This window comes from Canis lupus, chromosome 3 (assembly GCF_048164855.1).
Source record: "Canis lupus baileyi chromosome 3, mCanLup2.hap1, whole genome shotgun sequence".
NCBI classification, from domain to species: Eukaryota; Metazoa; Chordata; class Mammalia; order Carnivora; family Canidae; genus Canis; species Canis lupus.
Genome location: NC_132840.1, coordinates 24,963,218 through 24,976,064, shown reverse-complemented (window position 1 = coordinate 24,976,064; position 12,847 = coordinate 24,963,218). Strand labels below are relative to the sequence as shown.

Below are 12,847 nucleotides of genomic sequence, written 5' to 3'. Positions count from 1 at the left end.
GATCAGGTACCTTGTTCCTTCTAATCTCACACATTCCTATCCCTGCCCCCAATTTCTCTTTCTGGACAGACCCCCAGACTTGCGCACTTCCATCTGCCCTGACCCACATTTCCACTTAAGTTCCAGCCATGGGTCACTGGTTGGGGGAGAGAGGTCTGAAAATAGAAACGCTGCTCAGAACCAAGTTAGCGGTAAGAAAGTGACGTTGTAATTCAAGCATCTTGGTCTCCTGCGCACAGCATTGCAGATGCAGACTCCAGTATCCCATACTTGAATAGTCAACACACTTTTCCTTAGAAAAGGGTGCAAAAGGGAACCCTGGGTGGCTCAGCGGTTTAGCTCTGCCTTTGGCACAGGGCGAGATCTTGGAGTCCTGGGATCAAGTCCCACATTGGGCTCCCTGCATGGGTGGTAGAAAAGGGTGCAGAATGATAAGGTCACACTGGTTCTGATGACAAATCCTTCAGGCGACAGGCTCGGCTTTCTTGTTGGGAAAGTCAGAATGAACTGTTGGCAACTATTAAGCAAGAGTCCTTTTTTTTTTTTTTTTTTTTTTTTTTTTTAAGATTTTACTTATTTATTCATGAGAGACAGAGTCAGAGACAGGCAGAGAAGCAGGCTCCCTGTGGGAAGCCCGATGTGGGACTTGACCCTAGAACCCCGGCATCACGCCATGAACTGAAGGTAGACGCTCAACAACTGAGCCACCCAGGCGTCCCAAGCAGGAGTCCTTCTAATACAAAAATGTGTCTGGCTCAAGCATTTTAATAATTGGTAGCATAGGGACAGGCCTTGTCCTCCTGGGCACAGAATTCCACAGCTTGCTCCAGGGCTTTTGTACCAGACTTGGGCATGCCAGGGCCATAGAAGTAGCTAGCTCATGCCTCTGGGAACTGCACTCAAGGTGGCCGGCAATTCCTGGATGAACACCCCCGAAGGTATGGGAGAATGCTCCACACAGCCTCCCAGAATTTCCTTGCAAGACTGAGCCCCAGTTACTCAGCAGAACCTGCGCATTCAGTACCTGGACCTTACTGGTGACCTCTAGCTGCTGCTGTAGGTTTTGGTTTCAAAGAAATTCCACTTAAGACAGTCAACAAGTGTTTGGAGGCCTCTCAGACATACAGTCTTGATTTTGTAAATCAGTTTCATAGCAAAGTGATTTTTATTTTTTTAAAGATTTATGTATTTATTCATGAGAGAGAGAGAAGCAGACTCCTTACAGAGAGCCCGATGCAGGACTCGATCCCAGATCCCAGGATCAGATCCTGAGCCGAAGTCAGACACTCAACCCTGAGATACCCAGGCGTCCCTACAAAGTAATTTTTATAGTGGTTTTTGGGGTGTGTGTGTGTGGGGGGGGGGGTTATATCCGAAAACACTGTAGAAATGAGTGTGCTATGTCATAAAAATATGGGCTGATGGTTGAATTTGGAAAAGCAGTAGCCCAGTAACAGGACAGGATACGTCATATTCACTACTTAATCACAGAACTCCTAACTTTCCAGTGTCTCAGCTTTCCAGAATCATGGCCTACACAAAAATCAGCTGTAGGATAACTCAGGAGATTCCTATAACCTGAAGGAACACTTGACATCTGTGAAACGTGGCAGAAAGATTAGCATTATAATCATAAATTTTTTATTTAAAAGTTGCTAAGAGGGGATCCCTGGGTGGCGCAGCAGTTTAGCACCTGCCTTTGGCCCAGGGCGCGATCCTGGAGACTCGGGATCGAATCCCACATCAGGCTCCCGGTGCATGGAGCCTGCTTCTCCCTCTGCCTATGTCTCTGCCTCTCTCTGTGTGACTATCATAAATAAAAAATTAAAAAAAAAATAATAAAAAAAATAAAAGTTGCATCACAGAAAATATCTGCATGACAGATGTTAACTAGGCTCATTTTGATCGTTTTGCAACACATTCAAACGTTCAGTCATATTGTAAATCTGAAACTAATATGCGTATCAGACCAAAACAAACTTTTCATAAGCATAAGAATCATGTTGATGAATGTAGATTACAGTGGAGAACAATTTGTATTACTTAAAAACATGGTAATTTTTTAACTTTTCACTCTTCTGTGATGATTGCGTTAAACATACCTGTTTACTTTTAAAAAGCAAAAAGTGTGTCGTTCACTGGGCTCCCAGTTGGCTCAATCAGAAGAGCATGTGACTCTTGATCTCCAGGTCATGAATTCGAGCCCCAAGTTGGGTGTGGAGCTTACTAACAAAACTCTGTCTTAGGGAGTTCCAGAAGCTACATTTAGCCCTCTTATACCCACTGTGCTGAGGGGAGGGCAGAGGGTTGAGTACACAGGTGGCCCAGTGTGGTCTGGCTGCTCCACGCTGCAGTTGGAGAAGGCTCTTTAGGGGCAGAGTGAGAGGCAGCCTCAGGCCCTGATGAGGTAGCAAGAGGAGGTTTAACTTCTGGCACTCTTCTTGAGTACCAGATACTCGATCTGGAGGGGATGTCACTTATGACGAGTTGGAGAACCAAAGTTTGCAAACAACTTGCTTCTATAAATCAGCACAGTGAGACTCCCTCACTGCATGGCGGAGCCTGCTCCCATTAGTGAGTGCTAGGGTCGGGCTCCACCTGTCTCCACCATAGTGAGGGGCCACTTTTCCTGCCATTTACATTCGATTCCTAAGTATCTTCTGGTGAACAGCAAACAATTTTCCAAAGGCCACTTTAATGGTAAAGTATATGGGGGATGAGCTTGACCACATTTACAGTCCAGGACAGAGGGTGCCACCCTGGGGCAGAGACCAGAACCCTCCTAACCACATGCTCATCTGTGGAAGTGAACTTGGGGAACTGGGGCAAAGGCAAGAGTGCCCTCTCAGAGCTGCGACCTGTACCTGCCCACATCCTGCCATTTCCTCAGGGCACAGATTGTGGAATGGGCAACAGAACAACCCATTATGTCAGGATGTGCCCATAATCAAACCATGGCTCCCAATGTCAGTGCACAGGATGTGTGTGCTGCATGCCCCTGGGGACAAGGAGCCGAATTCACTGCACTTGTTGCAAGGAGGGTGTGTCCTAGGGCCTTTACCCACCAGATTCCTACAAAAGGGACTCTTCAACAGATTATCATGTGGATGAAATTATAAACTGAAACATGTGACCCTGTGTTGAGATAGAGCTGGCCATGTGGTACAAAGATGGACTCTCCGCCCACAGAATTTACTAGAAAGTACCATAGCAGGTCTCAGAGGTGTCTGTCTCCCCACTACCCATGCCGGGGTGCTGGGGGCTAGAGCAGCAAGGAAAGGCTCTCATGCTCATGTCCACAAAGCAGCAGGTGGCAGTGCTTTAATGCTGTAGAGCCCAGTGCCTGTCCCCAGTGCTGCCCCTGTGGGGGTGTGAGCACGAGAGCAGGGCCCAGCAAGGGAGGACAAGCCAGTCAGCTCAGAGGGGCCTTTCATTGCCAATCCTGTCAGCATTCTGATGAGGCCAGAGGAGCTGAGGACAGAACAAGCTATTGGGAGCCTGAACGCAGTGCTGCCTCTGGTCTGCCCAGCACCCCCAAAATAACAGTGTCACAGACCTGGGACCTGCACACTGGTACCCTCCCCATGGGTGGGGGAAGGCTTTACAAAAAAGCTAAATTGCCTGAAGAAACATTTACTATTCACAAGCAGGGAAACCAATAAATAGATCCCAGAAGCCTTTCAGAGACCAGTGGGGGCTGGGAGAAACGGGCATGGTGGGGTGGGTGGTGGCACTAAGTAAGGAGTTCCTTCCTGCGGCTGGCAGGAACATCACATTCCCGCAGACACAGTTGAGGAGGTCCAACTATTTGGGCCAAGATGGCTCATCCCCTCGAAGTGGGGGCTGCTGAGGTGCCTCCTCCTCCCCAGCGTCTTGCTTCTCCCTCTCGGCCTCACTCCACCTCTGAGGTGCGATCATCTTCTTGGGGCCGTGAGGTGGCGGACCGATGAGGGCCTCGATATCCTCATAGTTGATCACTTCCTTCTCCAACAGAGCATTCGCCAGCTAAGGGAACAAACAGGGCAGTGTATGAGTCCCAGACAGGGACACAGAAGAGCCTTCTGAAAGCAGAGCACCCGGGAGGGGGTGGGTGTCTGTGAGCGGACGCCCGGGGCAGCCCACTTTCCCAGGAAGCTATGAACACAGGCAGCTCGAACACAGAATCCCTCCCTGTCTCAACCTTGGAGATGGTCTCCCAGCTGCCTGCCTCATTAATTCTTCTGCTTCCCTTCCAAATCTGTTTTCTGAGGCAACTTCGATTTCCTTTCCCAAACAAGGTGTATGTGTGCGTGTGTCTGTACACGGGAGAGCGAGTGGAGGCTGGAATATGTGTGTGTGAGGGGGGGGGTGCTTGTGCTGAAGTGTGAGGAGGGAGCCTCTGCCATCCTGGATGTGGTCGTGTGTGTGTGCGCGCGCGTGCACGCATGCACCCAGCACCGGCAGCCCATCCATCTCTGATGGCTCCATCATGGCCACAAGGAACACTGTCCCAGGCACCTCTGACTAGGGCCACTGCATCCTCCGTGGGGCAGTTCCGGTGCACTGCTAAGCCCTGTAACCTCCCAATAGGGCAAAGGCAGGATGTTCTGGGCCCCACACAGGGAGCCTGAGTCCTGCCAAGCAGCAGCCACAGTGTGGTACCAGGATCTTATTAACAGCAGATTCTGGCTCAGCTCTGCACTGCTCACAAGCCCCAGGAAGCAGGTGCTGCTGGCCTGGGGGCAACATGCTTAATTCCCTGCCTGGTGGAGCAGCTGCCTCCCATGACTGGAGTAAGAGGCAGTGGGGAAACGATGAGCTGCCCACTTCTACGGGGGACATGGGAAGTGCCCACTTCTACGGGGGACATGGGAAGTGCCCACTTCAGGAGTCCTCTTCCCAGTCTGTCTATGAGAACCACAAATCTCAAGTGTAAGACCTTCTACACACACCAAACCATTGGTCCTACAGCTGACAGAGTGGTCAGCAACAGGTAACAAAGTCCAAGCCCAGGGAAACCTAACAAGAAATCACAAGGAAACATAATATGGGGTCCTGGAACAGGAAAGGACATTGAGTATAAACAGTGTGGGCTTGAGTTAACGAGGTATCAACACTGGTTCAGGAACACCTGAGTGTCTCAGTGGTTAAGCGTCTGCCTTTGGCTCAGATCCCAGAGTCCTAGGATCGAGTCCCTCACTGGGCTCTCTGCATGGAGCCTGCTTCTCCTTCTGCCTGTGTCTCTGCCTCTCCTTCCCTCTCTCTCTCTGCATCTCTCATGAATAAATAAAAAATCTAAAAACAAAACAAAACAAATACTAATTCACTAGGTCGTGGAAAACGCACCATGTTGACAGAAGATTTTAACAATACAGAAAACTGGCATAGGGTAGAAGGAGCTCCGTGCTATGTCTGCAGCTTTGTCTATAAATCTAAAATGATTGTAAACTTTAAAATAATTCAGTTTAAAAATTCCAGGAAAGGGGCACTGGACTGGCTTAGTTGACAGACCGTGCGACTGTTGATCTCAGGGTTGAGAGTTCAAGCCCCACATTTGGCACAGAGATTATTTAAAAATAAAAAATAAATAAATAAAATAAAATTCCAAGGAAAACTTAAGAGCTGGGAAACAGTAAGGGAAGCTGACCACATAGTGATAACCACTGAAACCTGATGTTCCTCTGCCCACATAGAACGGACTGGCTGGTCGTGTTCATAAGCTAAAAAGGAGATATGAGAAATGTCAGAGTTCACTTGTACTGGGTTAGACACAGTGGCCCTGTTCTCTATGGCTCTGTGTATTCCTGTGAGGAGCACTGTGTAGTGATGGCTGCCTGCCCTCTGGGGGGACAGGCTGGTACCCAGAGCCTCACCGCCTGCAGCTTGTCCAGGTTGTCCTGCAGCACCTTCTCTGTGTGCCTATAGGCCTTTGCCACAAGCAGTTTTGCTTCCTGCCAAAGAAAGACAACAGATCTGTAATGGGGAAGGTAGCCAACAAACACAACATCCCCTGTGGCCGACTCTGGCACCAGAGCACATGAGAGAGCCTCAGGGTCAGGGACACAGCCTTTATCTCACCGTGGCCAGGAGGGCTCAGCTGCCAATAACATTTCCTGCCCCTACCCTGTCCCCTGGGAATGCCCCTGCTCAAGGTGCCAGCCCACCAGCTCCTGAAGCTGGGAAGCCTATGTCTGTGCTCCCTGCCTGCAGCCACCTCACACATGCGCCAGCCCAAACACTGCCCTGGTCCAGTCTCATGGGGAGCATGCAGCGTGTCCTGCAGGTGCAGCGACCATTGGGCACTGGCTGTATCATTTGAGGTATTTGTTCTATCTCCTTTCTGGTTTCACATCGCAGACAATGTCACCAAGAGCCATACAAGTCCTCCCCTAAGAACAGACACTCAGCAGGTGAGGATTGGAATGCCTTTGATGTGGACCACACAGCTGGGCCCTCAGCTCAGTGTGGCAGTGGGCATGGCGCCAGCATGTGAGAGACCCACCTCCTAACCCCAGCATACGACAGGATGGAGCTGATGCCCAACACATTGTATAGACTCACATGATCCATCATCTGCTGCAGGCCCTGGCTGAAGGGGCGCCGTCCAATGCCTGTGAGGCCCTCCTGCACCTCAGGAAAGGAGATGGGTCCAATGCTTGGTGCCATCCCAAACTGCTTCACCATAGAGTAGGCAATGCGTGTGACCTTCCTCAGGTCGTCCTGAGCCCCTGGAGCGTGGGGTCAAGAAAGGGGTTGCTTTCCTGACAGTGCTAAATCAGGGCACACTGGGGCCCCCACTGGCGCAGGCCTGGGCCTGACAGCGAGGACCCAGGGTACAGATGTATCCTGTTACTGTTCCTTGAAAGTCTTCAAACTCTAAGTTACTACCGGGATGCACATCTGGGTTCACTTCCCCAGCAGTTTTGCAGAGGTTCACGTATCACACTGAACCACAATGTCACTGGGAATGAGAAAGGCACATCTCCACTTCCTGTCTGGGCATCCCAGGGAAGTAATAGCTTGAGAACACTTGTTGACATTCAGAAATACATTTGTATCCTACTATTCAGATTCCCTCTCCCACTACCATGCAAAAGGCACAGTGGGTGTGAAAGTGCTTCGAAAACTCCTGCAGGGGCCAGATTCTCACCAGAAGTGACTTTGTTGAAGGAGATGGTCTCTGACACACGGCCACCCAAGGCCATGCACATGCGCTCAAACAGCTGCTCCTTGGTGAAGAGGTGCTGGTCTCTTGGAAGCATTTGAGCAAAGCCCAGTGCTGCATTTGTCCGTGGTGCAATGGAGACCTGTAGAATGTCATGTGGCTGAGTTAGCAGGCAGGATTCACACTTTAAAGATGCAGGTGGGGGGCAGCCCCGGTGGCGCAGCGGTTTGGCGCTGCCTGCAGCCTGGGGTGTGATCCTGGAGACCCAGGATCGAGTCCCACATCGGGCTCCCTGCATGGAGCCTGCATCTCCCTCTCCCTCTGAATAAATAAATAAAATCTTTAAAAGAAAAAAAAAATAAAGATGCAGGTGGGGAAAGGTCAGACACATATTTAACTGGAGGGTTTCAAAGCAGTCAAAGCAAATCGGCACTGGCCCTATTTTGTTAACAGAGACCCTGTCCTTGAGGGAGAATGGCTCATGCATGCTGTTGGGCTATGTCTTCCTTGTGCATCCCTAAAGTACAATAGCAAAGACAGGGCCTCTTGGGTAAAGCCAACCAAGAAGGAGTCGGGGGACAAACATGCCCCCTCCCCATCCTCCTGTCACCCCCTGCTGCTGTGGGTGCATCGCATGGCTTGGGTCCCTTGAGATCCTGGCTTGGGGACACCAAGGACAAGGGGGACTCCCCTTGCCTCCCCACTGGCCCAACACCAAGGTGTGCACACAGGGGTAGGGGGCTGCCCTGGCAGAACAGGACCTGCCCCACGAGCAGCAAGTGGGGCCTCAGGGGCAGCAGGAGGACCAGCTCCCAGCGCCCTGGGCATCTGAGAGGAAACTTCAAATCTAACACTGTAGCAAGTCACAACATAAATGCCTGTCAACAACTGTGGGCCCGGTAAATGGAACTGCCCCATCTTCCCTGCTGAGCAGCAGGTTCTCATCCTGACAGATGTGTCTTTTGGACACTAAATGAAGTGATAATCTTAAGGAAATTTAAAATTATGACATAAACTTCACTTGGAATTTTTCTATATTAATTTTTATTTTACTTTTTGAGATACTGCATTAAAGCATTTGTCTTGAACCCTGCCTTCTTCAGCCTTGGCTTGACCCAGATCACCAGACCCTGGACTTCCAGCCCTCTGGGGAGTGTAGAAAAGGGACTGGCCTGATCAACTGGGTGTCGTCAGATGCAAGCAGACTAACCACCTACATGGCTGCACCTAATTCTCCTGAAAAGAAGTTAAGGACAGGAAACGCTAACATGCAGGCCGGCAATCACCATGTGTCCCCATGTTTGGTGCTGGGGACGTGCGGTGCTGTAGCTCCCCCCCACACTGTGGAACCAGAGCACCTGTGGGGCTCTTCTCCAGGCAGTATGTCAGGTCTGTGTGGAGGGCACAATTACGTCTGCACCCACATCCCGGGGGTAGTTGTTTATGATATTAGCAGTGGGTACAAATAAATTTCCAAGTTCACAAATGCCTACAAGAGTGCTGTCTTTTTATTCATTCATTCATTCATTCATTCATTTATTTATTTATTTATAAGATTTTTATTTATTCATGAGAGACAGAGAGAGAGAGGCAGAGACATAGGCAGAGGGAGAAGCAGGCTCCACACAGGGAGCCCAATGTGGGACTCGATCCTGGGTCTCCAGGATCAGGCCTTGGGAAGAAGGCGGCGCTAAACCGCTGAGCCACCTGGGCTGCCCAAGACTGCTGTTTTTAATGTGAACCAAGCTCACTTATTTTTAAGGTTAGGAGTCATTACATCAACCCTTTTAAAGATGGCAATAAACTTGGCAATTCTTAATTCCAAGATTACCTGTAGATGGCAGAGGGAGACCTCAAGTCATCCAGTGACTTTGCAATGGTCATGCCCCAAACTAGAGCCCACTTAAGATCTCCTGCACTTTGCTTCTGGGCAAAGAGATCCTGTACCATCACCTCCTGTCCACGTCTACCTCACACTGTGCTTTCTCTTCAAGCAAAAACAGGCAGGCAGTCAGCTTTGTGCAAGGGCCAGTAGGGCTCAGAGCTACCGAGACCCCAGACCCTCCTAACACGGACAACCTACCTTCATGACGGCCTCAGTGTGCTCCAGCAACCAGCCCACCAGGGCATGGCCTGACTCATGAAATGCAACCACCTTCTGTTCTTCCTTTGACAGGATCTTGCTCTTTTTGGCAGTCCCTGAAAGAATGCACGAGGATCTGAGTTTGGGCACACAGCTGATCCTTTGTAAGCATGCCAGGTACTCTCTGTGGCCCCACGGAGGTCTACCCTATGTCATCAAAACAGTGTTGTCCCTGATATTCACCTCTTGCATCTCCGCCCCGAGCCAACACCCAGAACTGATCCCCATTAGGGGGAGAGGTGCTGGAGGGCCTCTGTTTGTTTCTACTTCTGTGAATGCTAGGGTGAGCAAACTAGTCCCTGCAGGCTTTACAAGTACCCACCCTCAGGGGCCCACAGGGCCACTGTGTTCACATGAGGTCTCCACTGAGGTCCAGGCTTCGCAGCAGCTTCTCCCCCGACTAGCTGGAAGCTGCAGCCCCCTGCTAGGTGACCGCTTCCCCCTTGTGACTCAATTGTACACTTACCTTGTCTGTGCTACTCGGGAGGCTTCACTCAGCACCCCAGGTTCCCCACACCTCCCCAAATCCCCATTTCATACAGCCTGGATCAGCTCTGGGTTTGGGTGTGTGCTACCTCCATTTACTGCAAGGTTATAAATCAGACCAGAGCTGGTTATGTGAGCATCTAGACATGAGGCCACAGCCCTGCACGGTGGGCTTCACTTGAGCTCAATGTGCTCTAGCTCAGGGAAGCCTGGGTGGCTCAGCGGTTAACCACCTGCCTTCAGCCCAGGGTGTGATCCTGGGGTCCTGGGATCGAGTTCCACATCAGGCTCCCTGCATGGAGGCTGCCTCTCTCTCTATCTCTGTGTCTCTCATGAATAAATAAATAAAAATCTTAAAAAAAAATAAAAGTGCTCTAGCTCAGGCAGGACACACCAGCAGGGAACAGAAGGTCCCTGGGTCTAAGCACTGCTCTGGCCAGTGCAGCTTGGTCTATACTTTCTTCTTTCTTGCTTTGATTGTTAATGTGAGTTTATCAATTTCCACGTAAAACTCAGTGGCTTATATGAAACCAAATTTGTAGTAAGAAACAGCCACTTTAGTTTCTTCTGTCCACACAGACTCCTAAGCTGCAGCCTGGGTGCCTGGTGGCATCTGTACCAGATTTTAACTCAGCTAGACCATGACAGGGATAAGCCCCTTGCAGGGACGGCTCATGGCTGAGTGCTCCCCACCCACATGCGAGGCTAGTGCCTCTAGACATCTTTTTTGTTGTTGTTGTTAAAGATTTTTTATTTTATTTATTCATAGAGACACAGAGAGAGAGAGAGGCAGAGACACAGGCAGAGGGAGAAGCAAGCTCCATGCAGGGAGCCCAACGTGGGACTCGATCCTGGTTCTCCAGGATCACGCCCTGGGCTGCAGCCGGCGCTAAACCACTGCGCCACTGGGGCTGCCCTCTAGACATCTTTTAAAAAATTTTTCAGCATCTTGGGTGGAACCCAGCTCAAGGACAAGACATAAGGAGCCACAGAAACTTCTGGAGACTCTTAGTTTCAGTCCCGTTCTCCAGACAGAAACCCAGGGACCTGACTTTGAGTGGTGACAGTTAAACACTGCCAGAAACCCCTGCCCCACTGCCAGGACCCCTCCTGTTGCTGCACCGAGGGGAGCTCTCAGGAGATTGTCCCCAGGCAGCAGCGGCCTTGGCCCCTCAACGGGGATGGTGTGCTGTATGGCCTTCAGCCAGCTCCAAGGCCCTGCCCACGGCTGAGGGGCTGAGCGCCACTCACATCTGGGTGTGCAAGATCCTTCTGTATTTCTACTTGAAGAGTATGTCTGCTCTTCAGCACATTTCTGGTATTTAAACTAAGGAGAAGTCATGTTATAAGGACCTGACTTATAAAAACAGAAATACTTTACCTACTGTGCTCTTGTCCAATAATTCTTGCTGTCCACTTCTATCCTGTGACATGTAGCCCTGGCTCCCTCCACCCCACCGTCTATGTAGGTTCCCCGCTGAAAATATGCCCCTCATACCGGCAATGACCCGTTCCACAGCGTACTCGAAGTTAAATGTGTGGACCGACGTGTGGCCTTCTCTTGCAGCGTGTAGCGCGGCCTCGTTACAGATGTTGGCAATGTCAGCACCTGTCCGCAGGGGAGGGGAGTGTGGGCAGGAGGCTGAAGGCACAAGGTGGTGCTTGTGTCCTGGGCTGAAGCCATGCACCCCGCGAACAGACACAAAGCATATCCTCTTTGCACGTTCTCGTCTTTCTGCCACCTCTAAGCTCTTTACTGACCAACTGTTATCAGCTTAGCAGCACCTGCTGTTTCATTCCATCCAGTAATTCATGTGCACTGATGCACAAGAAATTAGCTTCTCCTGTATCCACAGAATTCTAGTTAAGGGCATTAAAAAAAAAAAAAGTCCAAAGGGAAGAAATAATAATCATAAAAGGAATTTTGTTTATATTACCCTTTAAAATGAGAGCCATACAAAAAACATCTTGCTTTATGATGTCTCTACTCAATAATAACAGACTATGAGGAGGGCAGTGGTACACATGCGCAGCCACAAGGCCTCAGAAGGCATCACCTGGCAGGGAGCAGCAGGCACACTAAGCCCAATTTTGGGAAGGCACCAAACAGCCCGTGTGCAGAGTCCTGAAGGCAGCAGTGCCTGGAGTGCCCATGGGGGGCACAGGCACAGGGCCAGTGCAGAACCATGTTGGGTCTAGCAAAAGTTGGGCAGGAAAAGCAAAGAAACTCATGGTTACTTTTACTGCTGCTGGCTCTCTGTGCACAACCTCACGCCTACCCGGCTACACTGCTGTGCAGCCCAGAGCAAGGGGTAGAGGGCACTGTGGGGGTGGCCTGCATCCTCAGGACTGACAAAAACCAGCTTCCATACCACTGAATCCCGGCGTCAGCTCCGCCAGACGCTGGGAATAAAAGCTGCTGGCTTGGGTCAGCTTCAGGCTCTTCAGGTGATGCTCAAAAATTTCCCGCCTTTCCTGCAGGGAAAGGACACAGTGTGGGCTCACTCCTGCCCCACAAACAGGAGCCACTGGCTGTTAGATCCCTTTCTTTGTCGTCACTCCCGACCTACAAATAGGAGACCAGTATAGACCTCAAGCAGCATTTCACAAATGAAAGATAAAAGAAAGAAACAGAATGAAGTTCATGATGCATCTAAGGGTTATTCTGTAGAACATTTGCTTCAGATACATTCTCTATTTTCTAGACATTCCATTTCTAGAATGTTTCTTACACAGATAGAAAGCTGTTCCCCAAGCAGAGTCAGAGGGGAGCCCTGTTCTGCTGCTTAGAGAGCAGAAATGGTTTGAGTATCAGACCCAGGAACACTGCTGGCGGTGGCACAGGAACATGAACCATTACACTTAGGCTTCGAATTCTTTCCCCACTCATGTTGGGGTGCACATCACTGCCTGCTGGTTCCTGCTGCCTGGAGCACTACAAAGCCCTGGCCAGCAGAAGGTAGACATCCATTCTGAAGCCTGAGGAAGCTGGTGGTGCTCAGAGACCACCCACCCCATGGTAGCAGCATACCTCATGCTCCAAACCCATGGAGCATCTATAGACTCGAGGGGGT

At 50.4% G+C, this 12,847-nt stretch overlaps 1 protein-coding gene across 1 annotated transcript in view; it reads right to left on the bottom strand.

Annotated features, from left to right (window-relative positions):
* Positions 1 to 2,675: 2,675 nt before the first annotated feature.
* Positions 2,676 to 12,847, bottom strand: part of SPG7 (SPG7 matrix AAA peptidase subunit, paraplegin) — a 38,284-nt gene continuing 28,112 nt past the window's right edge. Inside the window, exons 11-17 of the mRNA XM_072819612.1 lie at positions 12,146 to 12,248; positions 11,272 to 11,382; positions 9,228 to 9,343; positions 7,130 to 7,286; positions 6,541 to 6,707; positions 5,853 to 5,930; positions 2,676 to 4,005 (exon numbers count right to left, since the gene is read on the bottom strand). Coding sequence (XP_072675713.1) covers positions 3,805 to 4,005; positions 5,853 to 5,930; positions 6,541 to 6,707; positions 7,130 to 7,286; positions 9,228 to 9,343; positions 11,272 to 11,382; positions 12,146 to 12,248 — 933 coding nt within the window. The 3' untranslated portion in view covers positions 2,676 to 3,804. The remainder of the gene's footprint in view (positions 4,006 to 5,852; positions 5,931 to 6,540; positions 6,708 to 7,129; positions 7,287 to 9,227; positions 9,344 to 11,271; positions 11,383 to 12,145; positions 12,249 to 12,847) is intronic.